This window comes from Podarcis erhardii, assembly GCF_964252035.2.
Source record: "Podarcis erhardii genome assembly, chromosome: 6".
NCBI classification, from domain to species: Eukaryota; Metazoa; Chordata; class Lepidosauria; order Squamata; family Lacertidae; genus Podarcis; species Podarcis erhardii.
In genome coordinates, this window is record NC_138510.1 from 52718491 (window position 1) to 52745129 (window position 26639).

A 26639-nucleotide genomic window follows, 5' to 3' on the forward strand; every position below is an offset into this window, starting at 1 on the left:
AGGACCCGCATTACCGTAATGTGCGCTGTAGCACGTCTCCCGGAAAAGTTAGGAAGGGAGGCACACAGCACACGCGCGGACGCTTGTCTGGGGCGCTGGAGAGAGGGCAGAACCAGCACCGGGGAACAGGGCTCGTAGACGCCCAAGGGGTGGGGCAGCAAAAACCCCTCTGGTCTATTTTGAGCATAGACATCCAACAAGTAGCTGGCATTAGAACTCCTAATTAAATTAAATACAGTACAGAGAGCATTGAAACAACCCATATAGTTCATGGGAGCTAGACAAGTGCACCAAACCCTTGGGTCAAGGCAGCTATTGTGCATGCAGAAATGAATTAAAAAACAGAAATATGCATTCAGTTTCCCCACAAGTCCACTGCCCTCATGTAGCCCCCGTATTCACAGCCAAGGGGAATGATTAGGAAGCTGGGTTTGTACATCTGCTACTAGTTCTACATCCATAAAATATGTGGTATTTTCCTGTCCTAACTGATAAATGCCACTCCCTGTGCTTGGCTGATAAAAACTTTGGACCACCACCTCCTCGGATACATTGTGCTCTTTGCTTGGAGATAAAAATTAGCCTAACCACAGCACCACATGGGACCAATAGATAAAAATGTGGGAAGGTGTTGCCTTATTTCTCATATTACTGGAGAATCCACAGCTCAGTCATGATATATATACACCAACAGCAAACACAGTTCTCAGAGATCCAGTCCTTATGTAACCAAAGGTGCAACATATATGTGCAAGAAGGAAGTATTAGCAGGCTCGGGGAGACCCCAAGATTGGCAGAAGTACAAGCAAAAACCTCCACAGCAAAACTTGTCATCAGGCCAAGCAGAAGTTTCCAGAAGCCACTTGGCTTCTTAATCCCATGTGGGTAAGTGCATTTGTGTTCACAGATCCTTGTACTGTAGTGTTGCTTAACAATGTTCATCAACACTGGTAAGTCTAAGAAGCAATATGACTCCAGATCATCATACAACATTAATGATGAGGGAGACAGACAAGACAGATCTGAGAAACAGTGTTAGGTCCTTCTGGGAGAGAAGATACAGAGGTGAAAGTGTTAAGATTGTACCAAGCAGAGTTACCACTAGATAATTGGGCACCTCCAAAGAACAGTGACATCTAAAGAGCACAACTCAGCAACAGAGAACATGTTTAAATGCCTTAGAGCAGCCTTTCTCAACCTTGGGTTCCCCAGATGTTTTGGGACTACAACTCCCATCATCCCTGACCACTGGTCCTGTGAGCTAGGGATCATGGGAGTTGTAGGCCAAAAACATCTGGGGACCCAAGGTTGAGAACCACTGCCTTAGAGAACCTGGGGGTCGCCAAACTCCCATCAGCCAAGGCTGGTATAGCTAATGATCAGGGATGATGGGAGTTGTGATCCAGGCCAGCAAGGTTTGGAAGGCCGCAAGTCCCCTATCCCTAGTTTAAGGCCACTATATTACTACTAGTGTCAATTCCCTGGCACCTGATCAGAGATCCTTCCGCCTGCCCTGTTGTTTGTTTTGGAAACGCGAACTTTTATGATATGCCTCATCGCCAGCCATTCACATGAGCCCAGGAACTGAAGTGAAACGGAGTCCGAGATCTTGCGCGTCGACCTTCCTTGGCCACTTTCACCTTAGGCCTAAACCTCCCTCGCGGGGTGCGGGGCTTGCCGCCTACCCATTCCCGTTGCGCGGTTCCCCTGGCTTCTTGCATGCTAGGCTTGCTCATTCACCCGTCCGCCGATAGAGACTGCTTTACGGTACACCCGGCAGAACCGAGGAGGAAGGAGGGCGAGAGTAGCAGGAAGCAGCCGCAGCCGCCCCTCTCCGGGTCGCCGCGCTGGGGAAAGACTCGCCGGCTGCCAGAATCGGGACGGGAGGGAAGGGGCAACCGGCGGAGCTGCTCCCTCTGGGCCAACCCCGCCTCGGCGGCTGCAGGCGGCCAGGATGATGCCCCCGACGGCCGGCGAGTCGCCGCACCAGCTGCTAGGCCGGCTGCGCTTTCTGAGCGAGGCGATCGGGTGCCTGACGCGCGCGGAGCCGCTGCCCGCCGCCTTGTGCTACGTGCCCCGCGAGGTGCAGTATAAGATCTGCAAGGACCCCAGCGCCCCCGGGCCCGCCTCGGCCTCCGGCCGGACCCTGCTGTCGGTATGGGAGAACCCCAGCAAGGCCGGCGCCGGCTCCGGGTCGGGCGGCAGGAAGGGCCTGGGCAGGGGCACCATCGAGCTGCGCAAGGGCTCGTGCATCCGAGCCAGCGGCGAGGAATACTGCAACGGGCACGGGCTCTGGGTGAAGCTGACAAAGGTGAGTGTGGCAAGGTGTAGCCCCCGGCGGGGCCTGCAGCGCACGGGCACCCGCACCCGCTGAACGCGGAAGTTGGAGGAGGGTAAATTGCCAGGGCTCCAGCCCGTTAGCGCCACATTCCTCCTACCGTGTAATGATTCCTGTTGTCCAGAATTCCTGGTGTGAACTGGCAATCCAGCCGGGATGCTTTCTGAAGAGGAGGAAATGCACTCTACCCATGTTCAGAGGCACTTGAGCCCGTATTATAATTTCAAATGTTTTAGGGTTGACACCTCCCCCCCCCCAACTTACATAATTTGCATGCTAGAGCAAATGTAGATGGAGGCTTGAGACACAAGTAACAGAGATAAACATCTCATCCTATCTTTCCCATTGCTTTTGGGGGCTGTGTCCTACATGCGCACTCAAGGATGGTAACACAGGGCACAAGTATTCCTGTCACTGTTTACAGTCATAGATTACTATCAGCTAGTTTTATGGTTCCTTGATACGAATTTAGCTGACAGAAGAGCCTTTCAGTTTTTCCTGGCCCATATGATGTTTTTTCCCCCCTGCCTTGGTTATCATTTTCCCTTTTAGTATTAGTGTGGCAATAAACTGGCTGTCACATTTTGCACTTGGGAAATAGCAACAATAAGGAATATGCAAACAGCTGTAATACCAACAACATTCCTTATTATAGTTGGGGAGATTTTTTTGATAACTGCATGGCCCTCAAAGGCTATGTGCTAGTAAACCTCAGTAATTCCTATGCATGTATACCTGGGCATCCTCCTACAATCTTTTAGAATTCAGCAAATTTCCTATAATTATAATTGGAATGTCGGTTTAATACCATTTTGTTGAGATTGCATGCGTGTGCATTCTTTCAAGTGAGAAAGGGGACGGTTGTTGGTCTGTAGAAACCTGAAAAAGTAGTCATAGACACTCATTAGCACAGACTAAAGACATGCATTTTGGTTTTTAATCAATTAGTAGGAGCTGTACATTTCTCTATAGATAATCAGTGTTCCTAACCATCTGTGTAAATCTCTTTGTATGATGTATGAGGATTTGATAAACTGTTTGGATTCCAATGTCGCATTTTGTACTGGACAAATGATTTCATATTCTTCTCTCATAGGAGCAACTGGAGGAATTCAAGATTGGCTGTGATCTGGAGGAAGGCTGGGTACTCATGTGCAAGCATGCAGATGGTGGGGACAGGCTGGTGCCAGTGGAATCAATGGAGAGAATCCAGAGGCAGCAACAACTCTTTGGGGTGGATTATAAGCCTGTAATCAGGTACTGAAAACCATCTCTACATTTTGTTTGGATTGATTGGCTTTTGAGGAGGACTATTGGGGAAGGCACTCACTGTAAGCAAATACATGTTGTTGATTAGTCGTTTAGTTGTGTCCGACTCTTCGTGACCCCATGGACCAGAGCACGCCAGGCACTCCTCTCTTACACTGCCTCCCGCAGTTTGGTCAAACTCATGCTGGTAGCTTCAAGAACACTGTCCAACCATCTCGTCCTCCATTGTCCCCTTCTCCTTGTGCCCTCAGTCTTATCCAACATCAGAGTTTTTTTCTGGGAGTCTTCTCTTCTCATGAGGTGGCCAAAGCAAATACATAATACTATCAATGAATGTGTGACTTTCAGAAATACCTATGGTTGCAAGCTAAATTAGTAGCTTCCAATCATTTTGCTAACGGAATCAACCACGAGCACTTTGCCTACATTCAGTTCTTAGTTTCTAATAGAAATTTGTATCAGTACCAAAATTTCAAAGTTTTTTTTTGGGGGGGGGGAGTGGCATATGTTCTCAGGTGGTTCATCTCTTGTTTGCTTCTTTCCTGATGGCTGATTTCCTCCTCTGATCTACAGCTTGTGTGCCAAGGGGGAGAGAGGTTCTCTTCTTCCGGATTACGTTATTGCAGCCAATTGTGGATCAAATAAGCGGTGTAGTGACATTACAGTGGAAAACAGACAATCAGATTAGACTGTGGTGATGTAACGAAGCCAATTCAGAGTGAAAGTAGGAAGTGTTGCCCTCACTTTGAATGTCTTCGGGGAGAACAAGGAGTACAGCTACTGCACTGCAAACACTGTCACTCCTGTCCACAGCTCCCAAAGTTGTAAAAAAGGGATATTCACAACTGTGTCAAAAATGTATGCAAACACGCACAAACACACACATCACTTGGCTCAAACCTTATCAGTAAGTCTAAGATGTGTTAAGTTCTGTGTGTCCATTTTGTTGTTTTATCTAATAAATGTAAGGTTTTTCATTTTAATAGCAGCAAAAATTATTATTACTATAAGCATTATAAATTAGATCCTCTGTAGCATTAAACAAAGGGCTATATATCAACCCTTTGAATTATTCTCAGATACTTATCTCTTGTTTTAGTAGCTAATAATGCAGTTAGAACTTTTCCTATTTCTGTTTGCTTAAACAGAAGTTTATAGTTGTTAATTCTGCCTTTTTCCCTTTTCCAGATGGGAGCAGGTGGTGGATTTAACATATTCCCTCCGTCTTGGGGCAAAGCCAAAAATCATGGAGCCAGATGCAGCTGCGGTAGAGAGACTCCGGTAAAGGGCATGCAACCTCCTTTACAGCAATAAGAAAAAGGGGGGCAGCCAATGCACTTAATTTGAAAGTGGTAACTGGGCCCGCGGCACTGGACGTTTCTACATATTATCCAGGCTTTGTATGCCTGAGGACTTAATTCTATCGGGAGTAGTGCTTGTGCAGAAGTGGGAGTAAAAATAATATCCTGGAGGATATAATTGGGTAGTATGATCGGGGATGTAAATTTATGTAAATGCAGATCTCTCGCTCATCCTGTACTATTCACACCAATTATTGCCATTTTAGATTTGTACCACCCACATGGAGCTACGAATGTGATGAGGACTTGGTGCATTTCCTCTATGACCACATCGGCAAGGAAGATGAGAATCTGGGCAGCATCAAGCAATATGTGGACAGCATTGATGTGTCCTCCTACACGGTAAAGTGTGACTATCAACCAGGCTCCTTTGCATAGAGACCTTGCCTTCATGCATACTGTCGCTTGTTGCCTCAGCATCCTAACCACTAGGCCATCATTTGCTAATATTAAAGGGTTTGCAAAGGCAGATGTCAGGGACAGGGCTTCCCAGAGGGACGATGAGGGTGATGAGGGGGACAGAGAGTCAGAGGAGGAAGGAGTAGTTTTGCTTCCTTCTCAGCTGTTTGAAGACCGTCGCCCGCAACCCCTTCTCCTCAGCCGGAGAAGAGGAGGCTGGAGAGAGGCCAAGTCGCTGATAAGCGGACCCTAGCAACAACATAGGGGAGGGATGATTCGTCAGAGGAAAAGGTAGGAGGCCAGCCAGAATCTCCCCATTCCCATAGGTTAACGAGGGTCAGGGAAAGGCGTCAATCAAGGAAGTGGAAGGCGAGGTTCTGGCGTGCTTCCTGTTGGCGCCGAAATCAGAGCCCAGATGCCTCAACATCTTGAAAGAGACAGTAGCCCATGGGAGCTGCTCTGAGTACAATGATGGTGTTTAATAAATCTGCTTGTAAACTGACAACATCTACTTGCTGCTTATTAAGTCTGGGAGCCAGCCAGATTGTGACAACAGATAACTTCTGGTTGATACCTATAACCTTAGGGTGAACTGAGTTAAGAATTTGTTAGGTCAGGATAACTTATTTGTGTAAACAGACTCTGGGTGTCTCTTTGCTGGTAATGAAGAGATTTTGCTGTCTGAGGCAAAGGATAAAATGATACTCCCTTCCAATGCTATGTACAACTAGACCGGCGGTTGAATCTTATTTTAACACTGGGGACAGGCCAGCCAGACTTGGGGGCAGCAGGCTAGCTTTGGGGTACAGGGTAGGCCATGTGGCACACAGCTCTGTCCTCCAAAATCTTGCCACTCTCCAGAATTTGCTGTCCGAGGCGACTGCCTTATTCTGTCTAATGGTAGGGCTCTACTCATGAAATGAACTTCACCGGCCCCTGGAATGGGTTATTAGACAGTTGTTCTCTTGGTTCCAGAAAATGAAATAAAATAATGTGTGAAATAATGTGTTTTACTTGATCAACTTTTATAGTTGTAGGAATATATACACTTCTGAATTCTGTGTTGTCTTGGCATAGGTCTGCAAACTTTCAGATTAAGTTGGCCACCTGCTGATTTTAGTGGTCATCAAGTCTTTCTCTGAAATTTGATAATGCTTAACTACCCTGATCAGTGCTAGGACATTGTGCCTGGTGTCTCCTCTAACGTTCTTCATAGATCTGCAGGTTGCCTCTCCTAGGTGAATGGAGAGTGGTAAAAATCCAGGAAGCCCTGAGGGAGGAAGATGTGTTCAGTTATTTTCAGGGATAGTAGGAAGGTGCAGCTGGATGCCTGAGTGTCTGGAACTAAAAGTTCCTGTCTGAGGTTCTAGAGTTGGCATCCTCTTGGGAGGGATCTTGTGGGTTGCCTGAAAGCAAGTTATTACATGGATATTTCTAACTCCCCTCAGTCTGTCTTTGCTTCCCTCAGGAAGAATTCAATGTTTCATGCCTGACAGACAACCATGCAGATACCTACTGGGAGAGTGATGGGTCTCAGGGTCAGCACTGGGTCCGTCTCAACATGAAGAAAGGGACGATTATCAAGTGAGTTCCCTATCCTTTACTAGCCTATTCCTTATATGTGGGGACATCACTGGCAGACACTTCGCTGTCCTGGCCTAATCAGCTACTTCCTATAAGTACCCTGTTTCCTCTGCTCTCACTGAGTGTGAAAGCTACATTGAAAGCAGCTGGGTCATGTTAATGCCCATGAATGTTGGCCTTGTTCTGTGCTTGGGCTTCTTCCTGCCCAAAGAGGGAATCATGGAAAAGACTTCTGGTTAGGTGCTATGAGGCTTTAAGTTTGGTGCTGAAGATGCACCTCTTTATAAACTGGCCTTTGACACTTGAGATGCATATTTTTGGGACTCATACTATTTTTGTGACTGTAAGTTGTTTTAAATTGTTTTTAGTGCTGTATTTTAAATGGTTGTTTCCCACTCTGGGACCTCAAGGTGAAGGGTGGGTAGAAAATTAAACTATTACTGCCTTCATCACAACAACAAAGGAATTATCTTTTCTCACGTATACCACTGTGATTCCACCACTGCCATGAAACTGAATGTTGAGCAATTTCAGAATGGCCCTTTTGAGGTTTGCAGCAAAATATTTGTTTGAATCTGCCCTCTCCTTTCCATATGGCAGACAAAGGCATCCCCACCTCTTCTTCCACCCACCTTGGCTTTCCTGTTAAGTAAGATTTCTGTGATCACATAGGTTTGTGCAGAATGTAGTACTAGTGATGTACAAAAACCACCCTTCTCAATTCAAAATGGCTGAGTCTTTCTGGCCCTTTTTGGTTCGTTCCTGGGAAGGTTTAAGCTTTTCCTCCAAGCCACATAAAGGTCCAGCCTGGGGGAAGCTTCATAGCCAGTTCTATCGCCTGCCAGGTTCCCCTGCACCCTTCCCCTGCTTTCCCCACTGTCAGGGGCTCAGGAGCAGAGGCACAGGGAAGAGAGGAAACGGAGAGTGAAGAGGAAGAATCTGAGGGCAGCGTAGGGGAGTATGACAGTGACCCGAGAGATTCCATGAGCTTCTCCAGCGATTCAGAAGATTCCCAGAGGGGGGCGCCGATGGCCAGGGCAAGGGAGGTCCCAGGGGGGACACACCAGAAGCAAGGGGCCAGCGGGGACTCCCAAAGCAGCAGCGGGAGATCAGGACCAGTTTCCCCACCAGAGCGGAGTGGGGGGGAAGAGTCCCATGCATCAGGGCCAGCGTCTCCTCCAGTAGGGAGAGAAGATGAGTCAGGGCTGGCCACGCCTCTATCGCAGAGTGAGGGAATGGAGGAGAAGTCAGGTCCAGCTAGCTCCCCCGAAGGGGGAAGCAGTGACAGGAGCAGTGTAACGGTCAGGAGAAAGGTTGCCGGCTGGGCGCGCATGCCAAGTTCAAATGTACAGGCGCGCGGGACAGCAGAGGACCCGGATTGGGAGCCAGGTCCTAAAGCCTGCCGGAGGCTGGGGGAAGACTCAGGGGACTCAGCGTCAGAAGAGTCTAGAAAGGGCAAGACCCCAGCAGACAGGCGGACCCAGAGGAGGAAAGAGCAAAGGAAGAGATGGAGCAAGGCTAGAGTCTTAAACTGGTGTCTGGGGGGAGGAGATTCAGACGGAGCTTCAGCGGTCTAGAGTTTAAGACGTAGAGCTGCGCGCCATGGCTTTGAAATCGAAACTGAACTTCAATAAAGACTTTTTGTATATAACAAGAACTGGCGTTGGTCCTTTGTGAGCTGGGACCTCGGGCAGCTCTGACACCCACATTTCTCAGCTCGTTGCAGTGAAGGTTTCTAAGCATATTTGGACCCTCCATTGTCCATAGGAGCTCTGGGAAGTAGTTTTAAAAGCCAGAAACTTGTCCTGTATCTTATTGTTGTCTCACATTTACCCTTTAATTCTCTCCCCCAGGAAGCTGTTCCTGACTGTGGACACAACAGATGAGAATTTCATGCCCAAGAGGGTGGCTGTGTATGGTGGCGAGGGGGATAACCTGAAGAAGCTGAGTGACGTGGGCATTGATGAGTAAGTCAGACGAGGGAGGTGGGGGGTGGGTGGAGAGAGAGAATTTGCTTGTTGAGGAAAACCAGGTGTGAAACTGAGCCTAAATTTGGCTCAGATTCTTTCTTTAGCCCAGCCATAGGCAAACTCGGCCCTCCAGATGTTTTGGGACTACAATTCCCATCATCCCTGACCACTGGTCCTGTTTGCTAGGGATATTGGGAGTTGTAGTCCCAAAACATCTGGAGGGCCAAGTTTGCCCATGCCTGCTCTAGCCTATGCCTGTATGGCACCTTTGATTTTACCTCATGAGGCATGGAAAGGGGAAGAGAAGAAGTGAATGTGAAAGGGGTTCTATTGTAATCAGATGGTGAAGAAAAGCAACAAAATACTAGACCTGAAGTGTTAGCGGCTAATGGACATCTCTTTGTTTTTGAGCTTGTAGCCTATTATATCCCAACGGGTTCAAGGAAGGAAATATCTCATTATTATTATTATTAACTTTTTTATTGGCTTGAGGCAAGTGCAGCTGCCCCCGTGGACCCCCCTGGCTATGCCCATGGCTCTCCCAGTTTATCCATCCTCTACCATTAGTTCTCCCTCTGTCCATAGCAACTGATATATAAGCGTACACACCCTTATAACTCCAAAGACACACAATCAGGGCCCAGTATATGACCTCAGAGATAAGTAAACATCAAGGAACATAGTTAATAGTCCACCCACCAACCCCAGTCAAACACTACAGCACCTGGAGAACCAACACATGTTTATACCAGTCCAGTAAAATGCAGTATGTACAAAATGCAGCTGTGACTCAAGGCTAAATAGAAGCAGTTACATAAAGTACAAAAGGCAAAAACATAAAGCCACACACAGGGCAGACTGGAGGTCCACAGTAAAGTGCCATCCCAAAATGCAATACTTTTTAAAATGTGGTAAATACTTATCTATGCAAGGGATGGGGAAACTGTGGCTCTCTAGTTGTCTTTCAGCAAGATCAGGGAAGATGGGAGATACAGTCTGGAGGGCCACAGACTCCCCATCTCTGCTCTATACTATGAGGAGGCATTTCCTGGCATCTTTCATATTCCTGAGGTAATGCATAAAGCTACCATTGCGTGCTACAGTGTCTCAGGGAGAAACATACAGTGTAGTTCACCCCAACCCACTGCCTTCATGAGCATAAAAGTTCCCTGTGCTTCCTTCGAAAACCATCTGAAGGTGATTGATGGGTCTCTTTAGGGTACCCAGAAGGTTGGAAACAGATCCCAGGAGTTCTGGTTTCTGGCTCCCACATCCACCTTGATGTAACTTCCCCTGAGCATGTAAGATTAAAGGATTTCTATTTTGGAGGGGGGTGGTAAGCCTACCTTGTGCAAGAGGAAATAGATGTTTTTGTGTCTCCAGGAGCTACATCGGGGATGTGTGTGTGCTGGAAGACATGACTGCTCACTTGCCTGTCATTGAAATCCGCATTGTGGAGTGCAGAGGTGTGTGGGTATCAGTTTGGGGATGCGCCTTTTAATCCCTGGGGTGCAATGATCTCCCTGCTTTTCTCTAAATGCTCCAGTTTAGAATTTCACTCCCTCTGTAGTTACGTACCCAGACAGGTTTCATCTAGAGTCAGAGTACAATTAGGCAGAGGGCCTTCTCAGTAGTAGTGCCCGCCCTGTGGAATGCCCTCCCATCAGATGTCAAGGAAATAAAAAACTATCTGACTTTTAGAAGACATCTGAATGCAGCCCTGTTTAGGGAAGTTTTTAATGTTTGATGATTTATTGTATTTTTAATATTTTGTTGGAAGCCACCCAGAGTGGCTGAGGATTATTTTTTTTTATTATTATTATTATTATTATTATTATTATTATTATTATTATTATTATTTTCTCCTTAGTGGTTCACTGCTTTGACAGCTGCCCTGGTGCTTCCCCTTTGGTGGATGCCATTTTGTGATTATTTTATCTAGGAAAAACAGCAAAGGCACAATACATTTATTAATCTTTAAGCCACCACAGGTTTGCTGTTTTTGTGGCAAGTGATGAATAAAGCCCTGGAATTTCTCCAGTAGTCACCCACCCCCAATTTGTGATAACCATGGGTCACTTAGAGTGACCCAAAGAGAGACCCTCATCCCTACTCTCCCCCCCCCCAGTATTTCTCTCCCGCCTCCTGGAGAAACAGTTCCCTATTTGACCGATGTGTCTTAAGCTGCTTTGTTCTTCCCTTTTAATACAGATGATGGGATAGATGTTCGGCTACGGGGAATAAAGATCAAATCTTCTCGGCAACGGGAACTGGGGCTCAATGCAGATATGTTTCAGCCAGCCAACCTGGTGAGGTATCCTCGCCTGGAGGGAAGAGACCCTGATGTGCTCTATCGGCGGGCTGTGATCATCCAGAGGTATGGAGCAGGGCAGGGCTGAGGAACATTCTCCAGCCTCGGTGTTGCCCTTGTTGTTGACAGCATTTCTTTGTTTTGCAATATGAAATGCCTCAAAGAGCGAGAGCTTCCACAGTCACTGTGGTGGTAGTGGGCTGAGCATGTGCGTGTTCATGCACTGTGGTACAGCACTAGGTGTCTGTGCTGTAAAACCCTATTGAATTTATTTATTGTTTCCTTTTGTTTTGTTTCACCTGTAGTTGTAAATCCTCACCTGCTTAATCAGCTTGTCGGGTGAAATAGGGAGGGAAGCCAACAGAGATAGCAAGAAATGTAGGAGTAAATGTAGGGGTCAAATTTAACACGTCTGGTTACTCTGCCGCCATCTGCAATGGCAACGTTGGTATTTATTTATTGTGCTTTTGGTTTGGGTAGGTTTATCAAGATCTTGGATAGTGTTCTTCACCATCTTGTTCCAGCCTGGGACTACACACTTGGCACCTTCAGCCAACTCAAGGTGAGGCGAGGGACTTTCTGATTCCCAATTTCTGTGTTTTCTATCTTGGGGAAATAAACCATTGCTTTGAATGTCTACTTTATATTTGACTTTTTTCGGTAATATTTCATTCTGGATTGTTTTATTATCTGATCTTTCAAGGTAGGTTGTAAACTGCTTTGAGACTTTTCATTTCTTAAAAATATAAAGCAGTATAGGAATGAAATGGAAATAATAATAATATATCAAAAGATTTCCTACTGGGAAAGAGAGGCGCTAGAATAGTTTGCGGTGATGTTGGCAGTAGAGCCAGCTGGTTTGTAAAGTAGGAGAAGGACTGTGCGGGATATTCCTGACTTTGACCCAGTGTTGCTTTGCCCGTGATAGCACATCAAACAGTTCCTGTTGCTGTCCAAAAGACGTACAGTGCTAATCACCCAGTGCCTCAAAGACTCAGAGACTAGCAAGCCCAACTTCATGCCACGGCTCTACATCAACCGTCGCCTGGCCATGGAGCATCGTGACAATCCTGCACTTGACCCCAGCTGTAAAAACACAGTCTTCACTCAGGTAAGTCCAGCTCACCCACTAGCAGGTACTCTGTGGCAAGAGGGATGGGGGGGGGGAGTCTTCTGCCTTTGCAACCTGCAACATGTCTTCTGTCCTATTGTACTCCAGAAATGCTTTTTCAGCCTATACCTTCAAAGCAAGATCCATCTCTGAGCATAAGCTCAGCAAACAGTTTTGCAGGGCGATGCAGCTTCTGTGTGGTTGGGAGTCCTACTCAGTGGCCTGGTTTACATGTCACACTAACCCAAACCCTGGCTTAGCATGAATACATGAGCAGACAGGCTCAGGGAGAGGAGCTCACAGTCCCTTCGCCCCTCCCTAGCCATTTTGCTCTTTTACTGTGCTAATGGGAGCCGTGTGTTTTTGGAGCCCCTCACTTTATAATATAAGAAGAAATTCAGCAGTGGCTGCTGGTGACGCACATGCACAATGTACCTCAGATAAAATGATAAAATGATGATTATTTCCTCTTTCACATGGGATTAAATAACTAACATACCTGGTTCAAACCTTTCCCAGAACCAATTAGTTCACGCTTCTCTAAACTCTAATTTCAAGGTGTATGTTAGTTCAGATTTGCAGGAATCGTGTGTTTATGGTTCATTCTCATTTCTAAGGCATTGGGGTAACTGGAAATTGTAGTTCATTGCTTGTTTACTGTTTGTTTTATCCTGTCTTTTCACCAAGGAGCTCAAGCTGACATAAATGAGGTTATACCTTTTTATTCTTAATATTGTGGGGTTAGTGACTTGCCCAAGTGTGTTAAATAAACTTCATGGCTGAGCAGGGTTTTGAACTTGGGTTTCCTACATCCAACCCTAGCTATTCTAGCCACTTTGTCACACTAGCTTTTTAATTTAATGTGTGTCCCTTGCTACACATACGTTGGTGGTTGTTAGGGATCTGCCTGACTGTGCAGTGCGCAAAAGAACTTCTTGTACATCTTTGGTGCATGTTGCCTGTTGCCAGTCGTCGTGTAACAAATTCATCAAGACCTTCAGAGGATGCCTATTCCTGCTTTCCTATCTGCAAGCACATTGCCCAGGATTCTTCTCTTGATGCCTCTGCTGCATTGTCTGCTTTCCTAGGTATATGAGGGACTAAAACCTTCTGACAAGTATGAGAAGGCCCTGGATTACAGGTGAGTTTTTTCATCCAGCAGCCACCTGCGTCTTCCCTGCCCCTTCCAGCTTGGTGTCTCTAGCCTAAGTACCTGAATGCCAAGCACCACAAAGTTTCGAGTAAAGTGAAAGCTGAATCCTCAGAAAGAAAACAGAGCCTTATTTTTATAAATGAGAGCTTGCTGCAAATATTTGCAACATACCAGTTATTCAAGGACCTTAGTAGGTTCTGGGCCACACAGAAATATGGCGCTATTACCATATTTCTTAAAAATATAAAGCAGTATAGGAATGAAATGGAAATAATAATAATATATCAAAAGATTTCCGACTGGGAAAAAGAGGCGCTAGAATAATTGCACTTTCACCAGCAATGCAGTGCCTCCCACAAACCTCCACAGGTAGGTTTAAGTGACCATTTTTCATTCATCTCAGGTGGCCGCTACGTTATGACCAGTGGTGGGAGTGTAAATTCATTGCTGAGGGCATCATTGATCAGGGTAAGTTTTGCACTTTGTGTAGTCCAAAATGGTAGCTAATAGAAATTTGATCTCTGACAGTTTCCAGAGTTTGAAGCTGAAAATTTGGGTTTTCTTTTGAGTCAGTTTTGGAGATTATTATTATTATTTGAACAGAGTTCTGGTTAGGAGCATAAACAATAAGGATGGTGATTTGTAGTACAGTGGTTCAGTGTTGAGAACTCTGCTGCTGCCTTTGAGTTGGCTGTTAAACCAATTGCATCCTTGAAGGGGATTGAAGTATTAGTTACAGCAGAAGATTTCAACGGAGGCCTGAGCCCCCCTCCTCCAATGGGTCCACCAGGGAGAATGCCAAGTGTGAAGAGATTTTGGTGGGGAGAAAACATAGTTTCAAATATTTTTCTTGTGTCCTCTCAGGGTTTTCTGCATCCTACAGAAAATTGGATAGGCCTCAAGAGCGGGAGTGGGAAAATCTGAAATCCAGCTAATGTATTCAGGAACGCAAGCAGGTGGTGACAACATAGCAAAGCTGATCACACACTTCCATGTGCTCTCTCTCCCAGGTGGCGGTTTCCGAGACAGCATTGCTGATATGTCCGAGGAGCTGTGTCCTAGTTCAGCTGAGACTCCAGTGCCGCTGCCTTTTTTCGTCCGCACGTCCAACCAGGTGCTTGCTCCCTGATGAAGCTAACCCTTTCCTCCTCTTAAGGATATTAGAGCAGCATGAGTCTCAAGAGACTGTCAATGTGAGGATTTGGGCAAGCTCTGGAGAAAGGAAAGTGCTTAGGTAGCAGTGCTCTCTGAGGGAGAATATGGACACCAAAGCACTGTCCTTTGGTTCCAGCTTTCCCATAATCCAACTTTTATTCCTGCTGTATCCACCCTCTGCTTAGTCCTGGTCAGTGTGGAAATTTAGTGTGCCACTATTGCATGGGGAAATTAATGCAGAGAGACTGGATTGTACATGTGTTTTAACATTCATTCTTATGTCCCTATCAGGACATTTGAGCTGAACTGTCTGTTGTTTCAGGGCAGTGGTACCGGAGAGGCCCGAGACATGTATGTCCCCAACCCGTCCTGCAAAGAGTTCACAAAATATGAGTGGATTGGGCAAATCATGGGAGCCGCCCTGCGTGGCAAGGAGTTCCTGGTGAGTATAGGATGAAGGCTGGATCTTTCTTTGATACCAGTAGTGGAAGTCAGACTTTCCTTCTCCTGTGCCAAACTGTGCCAAATTGTTTTCTAATCATTCATAATTGCAAGTATTCTTATAAAATCAGATCTAGGAACTGCCTTGTCTTCCTTCCTGAGCATTTCCTTTGAGCATAGTGGGACACAAAAGACCACATCTGGAGGCAATGTGTTGCAGTGCTGCATCTCTCCTTCCTCTTATCTTTAAGGTCTTGGCCCTGCCTGGCTTTGTCTGGAAGCAACTGACAGGGGAGGAAGTGAGCTGGAGCAAGGACTTCCCTGCTGTTGACTCTGTGCTGGTGAGTCACTGGGACGTGTATCTAGGAGTCGCTGTTGAAACATGGGGTGCAGATTTCTATTTAGCATTTGTCTGCATGGCCTGTGGATTTGGATACTGGCATGGCAGAGCAGCTGGCTTCATTTTGTTTTCTAAATCTGCCAGTGGGGAGGGTGAAGGGGTGCGTAAGTAAACTTCCTTCAACATTTCATGATGTTGAACACATAGCAATGGTCCACACACAAATACTGCAGCTTCCAACCATAACAGCTGCACAGTTTTAGACATAATGCAAGCTTCCAGGTGATAGAAAGTGTTTGACAATATCTTATAATAACTGTTTATTTATGGCTATGGTTTTTTTATAAAATCCCTGTCTGCCACTTCCTTGCTTTCTTGGGCATAGGTGAGATTATCCCTTTCCTTGTTTTCAGGTGAAGCTTCTGGAGATGATGGAAGGAATGGACAAAGAGACCTTTGAGTTCAAGTTTGGGCATGAGCTGACATACACCACTGTGCTGAGCGACCAGTGCATGGTGGAGCTTATCCCTGGTGGCACTCGCACTGTGGTGCACTATGAGGACCGCTTGGATTTCATCCGCCTGGTGCAGAAGGCACGGCTAAATGAGAGCAAGGAGCAGGTAATTCAGTATAGCATTCGGGTAATAGGATTTTGGTGCTGACTGGTGGTTCCTTGCCCCATCTTATCTGTCTCTTCTTTCCTGACTCTCTCAGCTTGCGGCCATGCAGGCTGGACTTCTCAAGGTAGTGCCTCAGGCAGTACTGGATCTGCTCACTTGGCAGGAACTGGAGAAGAAGGTCTGTGGTGACCCTGAAGTTACCGTTGAGGCTCTAAAGAAGCTCAGTAAGTGTGGGAGACCTTGCACTCTTCATGGGTAACATACCACATGATGTTATCATAAAACATGTGGCGACTCCACATTCAGCTACGGCACTGAGTGGAGATTCACAGTACAAATGCCATATCAGTGGGTTGAGCTAGCATATTAGCACCTCATATCCATGTGCCTAGGTATATATTCCTTTCTTCCTTAATGTGTTCTGCCCAAATAATGGGCATACCATCTTTCCCTCTCCCCTTCAGTTGGACCTTGGTTCTGTGCCAGCAATATTTTTCTCCATAACCTGTACCATCTATCTGTTTTTCTTCTTCTCACAGCTCGCTTTGAGGATTTTGAACCATCAGATACTAGAATTCAGTATTTCTGGGAAGCCTTGAACAACTTTACTAATGGTAAGTAGATGTTGGCAAATACACACTGTTATGGAGTGATGATGTGAAGAAATCTGTGATATGAATTGCAGGTTCAGTAGGTTTTGAGAGGCTTCTCCCACTGTGGCTCATAACCACTCCCAGAAAGTGGTTTTGTTTTTAAGAGACTTAACTTGGAGGGAGTCACAGCAATGTGGCAATGGGAGATGGGAATGGAGAAAAATAGCCCCAAACATACTATTACAACAGCTCCCCCGACTGAATGGTTCCCCCTGTTTAGGAGGGTCAGTTTTTACTCCCACCTCGAACATTGGCTGGCTCCCAGTAAAAGCTTGGGTCTTGTTTTCATTCCTACATGCATACTGGGCAAGCTTGTTGTGGATAATAACTTTTGGTGAGATCTCCCTGGAAGTTTCTGATGGTTGTGTACTCTTCCCCTCAGAGGATCGCAGTCGCTTCCTGAGGTTTGTTACTGGAAGAAGCCGACTTCCTGCTCGGATTTATATCTATCCTGACAAATTAGGGTGAGTGTTGTGGGAATGACAGGTGGGGAGAGTGCTGTTGTGCTCAAGTTCTGCTTGCGGGCTTCCCATGGGCATCTGGTTACCCAGTGTGAGAAAAGGATGCTGAACAAGATGGGCCTTTGATCTGACATGTAGGGCTCTCCTTATGTTCTGTTAATGTGCATCATATTGCAGAGTGAGTGATGATGGATTGGCAGCCATTTTGTATTTCTATTGTGTGGTAAAGCCTTCTCCACAGATCTCACTGATTTGTTATCTCTTCTCTCAAAGCTCTGAAACCACTGATGCGCTTCCTGAATCTTCCACTTGCTCCAGCACACTTTTTTTGCCAAACTATGCTTCGTAAGTCTTGTTCTATAAATCTCTTGGGCAAGGGTGTATTGGACAAAATCCCAGTGGTTGTGGCACAGACCTGGGAAAGGCAGCTGAAAGGTTTGGCGGGCTGTGACATGGGAATAACATTGGGTGAGTTTGAGGTGCCTAGAGTATCACCAAGTGACCAGGGACATGATATTCCCAGTTTCTAGTGCGGCAATGCAAAGCGGATTATGATGGGGGAGATATGGGGAAGGGCTAAGAAGTAGGCCAATGTACTGGGAAGTGTGGCTGCCATTGAGAATAATATGCATGGAGATGGGAGTATCAGCAATGTGGGGTGTTAATTACAGAAGCATAACATCTTGGGGAGTCAGAGATGAGTTTGGGATGACCAGAAGGTATGTGAAAATATTGATGTGATTCTTCTTTTTCACTTATAGGGCCAAAGTCTGCGAGGAAAAGTTGCGTTATGCGGCTTATAACTGTGTGGCTATTGACACAGATGTGAGCCCATGGGAGGAGTGAGTCTATTTTGAGGTCTTGTTAACCATTTCTTCTGTGTTACATAGTTCCTACATGCAATAATCTCTTACTATAAAGATCCAGAAAGCATGTATGTGTATATATAATAAATTACCAAGTGTGAGGCTTGCAGTTTATTGATAAGCAGATACAATAAAACGGACAGCCTGCCCCCTTGGATTTTAGTGAGCCCAAAACAAAAAATGGGAATGGTGAAAAACTCTTCATTTCTGACACAAGTTGCCAGCAAGTGGACAATGGCATGTAGGATTCCAGAATTCAATAATTCTGGTTTCTTTCTCAGGAAAGATGTCAAACAAGAAATGCAGACAGTTGCAAAATATATTTGTTGTTAGTTGACATTTTAGAATATTCTTAATTCTCTTCTGAAACCTGTACCTCTCCTTAGGCTGCAATTCCAAACCCACTTATTTGGGAGCAAATCCCATGGACCTGAGGTGATGTTTATAAGATTCCTCTGTCAATCTTTCTAGCCGAAGATAAACATGAGGGCCACAGCTTAATTATAAGTTCTAGAGGAGTATTGGGGGTTTTTGCAGTGAAAACAAGACTCTTACAGCACCTTAATGACTGCATAAGCTGTTGTGGACTACTATCCACTGCATCAGATGTGTGTAGTGTTATCATGAGCTATAGGTTTAGATGCACATTGTTTGGGGAGGAGGGTTGTAATAAGGAAAGGAAATGCAACAAAGTACAGTGATAATTATGTACTTAATACAGTACCAGTAATTTGAAAAACAGTTCTTGATGACATAGACATCCTGGTATTGATAATCCAATTAGCACACATAATGTACTAAAAATCTATTCAATCGGGGTGTGTGGGGGTGGGATACATTCAATCCACAAGCAATATCACCACAAATTCTTAGTACTAACTTACACTGTCCCCTCATTACACACCAACATTGTTAATGACTTCATCCTCAGGTTACAGTTCGGGATCCTCCTCTTTGTAGTGATTTCCATGCCTGCTTCTGTGCAGAACTACAGTCCAAAGTTTTCAATACTCCCTCCACCCACTTTTCTTCTTCCAAGTCTTCCTGTTTTTGTCTCAGCAGTTGCAGTGGTCAGCTCTGGCCACCAGTAGGCATTATGGCACCATAATTAAAAGGAGTGGTCTGACCATTTTAATTCTAAGATTGTTTTGTTTAAATTGTTCAGCTACCCTTCTTACCTGTCCAAAGCATATCAGTATGGCACAATGGAGCCCAATATAATCCCATGTCCTGGCGTAGCCAGGTTTTTTTGGGGGGGCGGGGCAGAACTTTGTTGGGGGGGGCAGAACCAATGTGATTGATCAGTTAGTTAAGTATTTCTATTGTTTTACCTGATGGGGGGGGCAGCTGCCCCACCTTGCCCCCACTGGCTACACCCATGAGATAATATAATAACATAAGATGATGCGGAGGTTTAGGAAAAGTCAGCCCCTCCTCTGCTTTGCTGACTGTGAGGGGCCACACTCCTGCTAATCCCTGCATCTATTTGATATTAGGCTTTCTCTGATACCACCTTCATTAAAGCCTTTCACCAAAGCTGTCCGTGTTGGCTGAGGGAACTAGAACTGTGCTTGGCTAGCTGTTAGAGACAGTTTGCTAAGATAGGCCGAGTTCTGACATTCTGAAAAGAATTTGAGGGGTGGGAATACAGAACCGGGAATATACGTTTTTCTGGGGGACTGCGAAACACTTTTTGACGATAAGTTTTCCAAAACAGCAGGGTCTGCCTGCTCCCAATGCTAAATGGAGACTGTGGCCCTCAAAAGCCACGAGCTTCACTTTACTCAAATAGCAGCAGTTACTAGTATTTATTTCCCAGTAACAGCAATGGGCTGTGTTTAATAGAAGAGGGGAGACGGAACACTCTGGCAAAATGGCTCCATTCATGGGTCGAGGATGTACTGTCTGTATGTTGGCTGCCTGGGTGGGCCTCGGAGCTGAAGGCTATTGTAGCCGCATAATGGGCTTGATTGGTAATTGGGGAGGTGAATTTGGCGTGGGGGGAAGGGACGGTGTCATCTCTGCAGCTGGGCTTTTTGTCATGCAAAGCGGGGCAGGAAGGGAAGCTTAAATCCCGCGACTTCACAGCACCTCGAAGCTGCTCTTCAATGCTCCTCTCCTCCACCCCACCCGCTCTCTCTTATCCCGGCCGGCGTGGTTCTTGCAACCCTCCCAGCCGTTTCCGCGCCTTCCCGGGTTTCCCCACATAAGAGTCATGAGAGCCTTAGGGAATATGGGGAGGCGGCGAGCGGGACCGTGTGCAGTTTTTGCTGCAGGGTTAAGCTCAGTAAATTAGGCGAACACCGCCGCCTGCTCTGGCGATGGCAGCTTCCTCCCCCGTCTTAGGCCTGCGCACAGCCACTTGCGAATCTGACAGGGAGGAAGAGGGGCTGCTGGAGGTGCCGGCGGGCCCCCTGAGGAGAGCGACAAGAAACGGGGATTAGCCGGGGATGCCGGGGCTCCCCTGCTGGGCGAGGACGTGTAACTCCCCGACACCCTGCGGCGGGGGATTAATTACAGACCACACAGCAGGCCAATGAGGGGCACCGAAAGAGAGGGCCGCGCCCCGGGCTCCAGAGCGCGCCTGCTGGAGAGGCGCGCAGAAGGGGGACATGCATTTCTGCCCTCCCGACACCGCCATGATGCGTGAGGGAGGGACTGCAGGTGGCTCAACATTTCGCGCCGGTCCCGGGTGGGGATGAGACCCCAAGCCACGCGCGTCGAGTAGCAGGACGAGCGCGCGACTCGCAGGTGCAAAGGAGAGCAAGGGCTCCCGCACCTTCTTTAATAAGTCGTGCAAAAAAGAGAATTTCAGCCGTTTGCATCGCCAGCTGCTGCACCTGCTGAAATTCTCAGCTCAGCTGTGAAAGGTGTGGCGGAGCCCTGCTCTCCGTTGCACGTGGCTCGCTCTCTACCCCGTGGTTCGGCAGGGAGCCGTTACTTGACTGAACCTAAACCGCAGGTGAGGACAACCTGCCTCCTTTCAAGGTAGCCACAAGGACGGCACAGCGCCTAGCCTTGAAGCAAGCACGTGACCTCACTATGCGGTGCGAGGGGTGAGAGGCGCTGAGGCGCGAGCGGCCTCAGAGGTGGAAGCAGCAGAGCGAGAAGTCGCGGCTGAGGAAGCAAGGTTGAGTCGTGGGTTGGTTAATCGGTCACTCTCGGGGTCTCTTGGGCTGGTTTTCACACAAAAGCTGCTTGAGAACAAGCGCGAGCCGACTTCCTGTGACTGATCGCATTCCCAGCAGGGGGCACTGTAGTCTAGCCCACGTGTGAAAGACCCGAGATTGCTTTCAGCCAAGCCCAGGGCGCTTCCAGACGGATGTTTATTGTGGAATCGGTGCTGTCCCAGCATGATTCCCACCCCCCTCTCCAAAACATTGCCATCGAGATGACAGCCCGCACTTTCCCCACATTTAATGTGGCTTTTGTCTTGCAGCAGAAAAGGGACAAAAATGTAACTCTTTATTAGAGTTTTGGTACAGTGAAATACTGGTGTTGTGCAAAAACTTGGCATTAAGCAACAAACAAAAAAACACCAAATAAAAATAGATGCTGCCCACCCTCCCCACTCAAAAGCAGCACCCTCCATATTGCCAGTTTTGAAGCATGATAGCCAAGGGCTGGTAACATCTGCTCTTTCACTCTTTAAAAATTCCAGTGATTTCTTCTGGAAAAGGTGCATGCACCTAGGTACAGAAATACTTGTGTGTGAACCCAAAATGGAGAACAGTAGTGGAAGGTGAATGTAGTAACTGAGGAGAGGACCCAGAAACTCGGCATGGAAGCTTTCCATCAACGACCACCGCCTGCTGGTGTGATATGAAAAACGTAAGACTGAAAAGACTTAGGGAAGTGCTGGGTGAGATCCCATGGACAGTAATACTAAAAGGAAAGGGAGTTCATGATGGCTGGGAGTTTGTTAAGAGGGAGATAGTAAAAGCACAACTTCAGGCAATACCAATGAGACGGAAACATGGAAGGTGCCTAAAGAAGCCAGGGTGGCTATCTAAAGAACTTTTAACTGAGTTAAGATTAAAAAAGGATGTGTACAAAAAATGGAAAAGGGGGGAAACCACCAAAGAGGAATTCAAACAAATAGCCAGCACGTGTAGACTCAAAGTCAGAAAAGCTAAAGCACAGAATGAACTCAGGCTTCCTAGAGAGGTTAAAAGCAACAAAAAAGGCTTTTATGGGAATGTCCGTAGCAAAAGGAAGAACAAAGAAACAGTGGGGTCACTCAGAGGAGAAGATGGTGAAATGCAAACAGGGGACACAGAAAGGGCTGAACTCCTCAATGCCTTCTTTACCTCAGTCTTCTCCGATAAAGAAAACAATGCCCGACCTGAAGAATTTGGAGCAAATGATTCAGCAGAGGAAACACAGCCCAGAATAACTAAGGAGATAGTACAAGAATACTTGGCTAGTTTAGATCTATTCAAGTCTCCAGGGCCAGATGAACTGCATCCAAGAGTATTAAAAGAACTGGCAGATGTGATCTCAGAACCACTGGCAGTATCTTTGAGAATTCCTGGAGAACAGGCGAAGTCCCGGCAGACTGGAGGAGGGCAAATGTTGTCCCTATTTTCAAAAAGGGGAAAAGAGAGGACCCAAATAATTACCGCCCAGTCAGTCTGACATCAATACCAGGGAAGATTCTGGAGCAGATCATTAAGCAAACAGTCTGTGAGCACCTAGAAAGGAATGCTGTGATCACCAATAGATTTCTGAAAAATAAGTCATGTCAGACTAACCTGATCTCATTTTTTGACAGAATTACAAGCCTGGTAGATGAAGGGAACGCAGTGGATGTAGCCTACCTTGATTTCAGCAAGGCATTTGACAAGGTGCCCCATGATATTCTTGTAAAGAAGCTGGTAAAATGCGGTCTTGACTATGCTACCACTCAGTGGATTTGTAACTGGCTGACTGACCGAACCCAAAGGGTGCTCATCAATGGTTCCTCTTCATCCTGGAGAAGAGTGACTAGTGGGGTGCCACAGGGTTCTGTCTTGGGCCCGGTCTTATTCAACATCTTTATCAGCGACTTGGATGATGGACTCAAGGGCATCCTGATCAAATTTGCAGATGACACCAAACTGGGAGGGGTGGCTAACACCCCAGAGGACAGGATCACACTTCAACACGACCATGACAGATTAGAGAACTGGGCCAAAACAAACAAGATGAATTTTAACAGGGAGAAATGTAAAGGATTGCACTTGGGCAAAAAAAATGAGAGGCACAAATACAAGATGGGTGACACCTGGCTTGAGAGCAGTACATGTGAAAAGGATCTAGGAGTCTTGGTTGACCACAAACTTGACATGAGCCAACAGTGTGACGCGGCAGCTAAAAAAGCCAATGCAATTCTGGGCTGCATCAATAGGAGTATAGCATCTAGATCAAGGGAAGTAATAGTGCCACTGTATTCTGCTCTGGTCAGACCTCACCTGGAGTACTGTGTCCAGTTCTGGGCACCACAGTTCAAGAAGGACACTGACAAACTGGAACGTGTCCAGAGGAGGGCAACCAAAATGGTCAAAGGCCTGGAAACGATGCCTTATGAGGAACGGCTAAGGGAGCTGGGCATGTTTAGCCTGGAGAAGAGGAGGTTAAGGGGTGATATGATAGCCATGTTCAAATATATAAAAGGATGTCACATAGAGGAGGGAGAAAGGTTGTTTTCTGCTGCTCCAGAGAAGCAGACACGGAGCAATGGATCCAAACTACAAGAAAGAAGATTCCACCTAAACATTAGGAAGAACTTCCTGACAGTAAGAGCTGTTCGACAGTGGAATTTGCTGCCAAGGAGTGTGGTGGAGTCTCCTTCTTTGGAGGTCTTTAAGCAGAGGCTTGACAACCATATGTCAGGAGTGCTCTGATGGTGTTTCCTGCTTGGCAGGGGGTTGGACTCGATGGCCCTTGTGGTCTCTTCCAACTCTATGATTCTATGATTCTATGATAAAACTGAGTGCCAATTGCACATTAATAAAAAATAGATCTGAACAACCTGACAGTGACATAAATTTGTTGTACTGAAGCACCACAGGACTTGGCCTGTGAGGCAGTTGAAAGACGTTTCTTTCTTTTGCCCCACAGGTCCTGTGTGCTTTCATTCTGTGTTTTCTGTGTAGATTCAGCTTTCTTCAGGGCTGTAGAAGACTATTTTTGCTTTGCAGCCTAAGAGTGCTGTGTAAGGGTTTTTCTTCTCATATGAACTGACCCAGACCCTGCAATCATCATCTGAGGCCCTTCTTCATGTGCTTCCTGCATGAGAGATCTGAAGGGTGGCAACGCGAGAATGGGTGTTTTCTGTGGTGGCTCCCTGCTTGTGGAATGCTCTTCCTAGGGAGGCTCACCTGGAGCCTTCATTACATACGGTATCTTTAGGTGCTAGGCTAAAACATTCCTCTTCTCACAGGCTAATTAAACAGTCTATGGCTTTTTAAATGGGGGGGGTATTGTTTATGGTTTTTTTTTTATGTTTTTCACTGTTGTGCGTTTTTGTGCTTTTATATTGTAAGCCCCCTGTGATTGTCAAATGAAGGGCAGTATGGAAATTTAATAAATAAACACAGTAATTACCATTAATTACCATCTCTAACCACTGATTTAGTAGGGTAGCTAGGCAGGAATGAGCCAGCGCCTTTAAACTCGGGCCTAGACAAACTGGAAGTAGACTATCACTAATAGCTATTATCTTATATCTTCTTATAGCTATTGCTGCATGCCACAGGAACACATGCACCACCCACAAAGGCCTTCCCTGGCGCCCTTCCTTTGTTTCCTCCTCCCACTGTGATGCTTGAAGAATTGTAGCCAATAGAAGTGTGTGTGCTTGGTTGTGGCATATGCATGGTGCCCATGAGAGGTTCTCCTGTTTGTAAATGTGTCAGTGGGCTGCATTTTATTTGTCCCTAAATGGCCTTTTTCCTGCCCCCTGAAATATACACAGAAATGGCTGTCAGGAAAGGAATAGGCTGTACACTGTTCATAATTAATGCACTGCCTGGGTATTTGTACTCAGGAATGTATAGCCAAAAACGAGAAGTTAAAGAGAAAATTAACCTAGATAGAGATGGTGCCAAAGAAGAGATAAGATAAACTCAGAAAGAGATGAGGGAAGAAGTTCAGGAAGACTGCAGATGGTGGTAATTATGAGTCCCTTAATGAGGAGCTCAAGACTAAGCCATAGGCTGCTACTTGTAAATTCTATCAGGTTCTTGCAACATGCAGAATTAATGGCTATAACATAGGGGGAGAACATGACAAGGAGCATCTGCTATGTCAAGAAATGTTTGAACAAGAAGAAAAAGCAAAATCTTGTGGCAGTATCTCATAGAAGTTCCAAAAGCGAAAGTAGGAGTGCAATAGGCTTGAACAAGAAGCTTCTCCTCCCTGGGAAAAGTCGTGATATCATGCTGAGAAGCATCTTGCAGGGGGAAAGAAGAGGCAGGTAGTGGGAGCAGGGCGTTTAACGCTCAGACACAAAGTCTGGATCCATACAAACTGCTGAGTGAACTATATTTTTAATTCCCAGACCACAGTTGTTTTAAATGGGCTAGTCGATATGCACGCCTGTTGAGAAGGGAAGGGTTGGAGCTAGCAAGATTAAGAGTTCTCTTCCACTGATCTCCATTACTCCAATCCAGCATTCTTTCCCCTGGGAGTAACCACTGAATTTTGAACGGAAGTTGCATATTGGTATATTCAAGCATATGCCTGCCCCCCAGTGCTTTGGTTGCTCCCATAGACAATTTCTCTCTGCAAAGAAATGGCAAGATACAAAGCAATTGTGGGGACACCTAATAAGGCCATCAAGTCTGATGGACTTTTGTGAAGAGGGTGCCCCTTACTGAGTCTACAATGCTGGCTGTGTGTGTGCAAGCTCTGGTCTCGGTTTGTTTTTCTTTATTCTGCTTGTTGCTCTGCTTGCGGAATCTGCTCAGCTGTGGTCCCTGTGGCTGCTGACAAGACAACCTCCTAGCCCGCCCGCCCACCCCCCTTTGGCTGGGCTGCACCATGCCGGCTTCCTGAACACACTGGAAAAATAAACACTGCCAGGCAGCTGCAGTACAGCCATTGCTGAGATGGGGTTGGAGGCTCAAGAAATTGATCGTGCCAGGGAGGGCAGTACAGGGCTGGGGGGTGTTGTTCCTGGGCCAGACTCCTTTCCATACTTCTGAACTTACAGTGTCTTACTTCCAGCATAATAAGAGTTGAAAGCAGACACAGGTTGTGTCTAATTACATAGTCCCTCTCTGCACTTTCCAGGGAAGCAAAGATAATGTTTATCCCACTGGACAATTGCTTCCCACTTCATACCCCTGTTTTCTGCTGGTTTGTGGAAACCTGTGCATATTTATAACATTAATTGAAGTTTATAAAGAATGGAAACTAAGTTGTCACCCCCAACCATGTTAAATAACCAAGTTAAAAAACCCAGCTCTTACATCAGAATCGTCTCCCTCTTCTGCAGAGATTTCACGCTTTTACAGGTTGTTACTGACAACCTAGTATAAGAGTCCTTTATATTACACACTATCTTTGGCCATGTCAACTTCATCTGTTGGGGGTCTCCTGCTGCCTTTGGCAGGCTGGTTG

The 26639-nt window shown here is 46.3% G+C and overlaps 1 protein-coding gene across 1 annotated transcript; it reads left to right on the top strand.

Moving 5' to 3' along the window:
- The first annotated feature begins 1813 nt into the window (after positions 1-1813).
- On the top strand, positions 1814-18133 carry HECTD3 (HECT domain E3 ubiquitin protein ligase 3). The gene is made up of 21 exons (XM_081865490.1): positions 1814-2311; positions 3435-3595; positions 4796-4888; positions 5175-5310; positions 6836-6951; positions 8805-8918; positions 10305-10387; positions 11133-11298; positions 11713-11794; positions 12161-12343; positions 13432-13484; positions 13900-13964; positions 14507-14610; positions 14974-15093; positions 15344-15433; positions 15846-16052; positions 16147-16276; positions 16592-16666; positions 17088-17169; positions 17440-17511; positions 17928-18133. The coding sequence occupies exons 1-21, from the start codon at positions 1955-1957 to the stop codon at positions 18010-18012; spliced, it is 2574 nt and encodes an 857-aa protein (XP_081721616.1). The 5' UTR covers positions 1814-1954; the 3' UTR covers positions 18013-18133.
- Positions 18134-26639: the final 8506 nt, after the last annotated feature.

Coding starts and splice junctions, on each gene's coding strand:
- HECTD3 (XM_081865490.1), top strand. CDS start 1,955: ATGATGCCCCCGACGGCCGGCGAGTCGCCGCACCAGCTGCTAGGCCGG. Junction 13,965..14,506: donor TGAGGGCATCATTGATCAGG/GTAAGTTTTGCA, acceptor TCTCTCTCCCAG/GTGGCGGTTTCCGAGACAGC. Junction 16,667..17,087: donor CTTGAACAACTTTACTAATG/GTAAGTAGATGT, acceptor TCTTCCCCTCAG/AGGATCGCAGTCGCTTCCTG.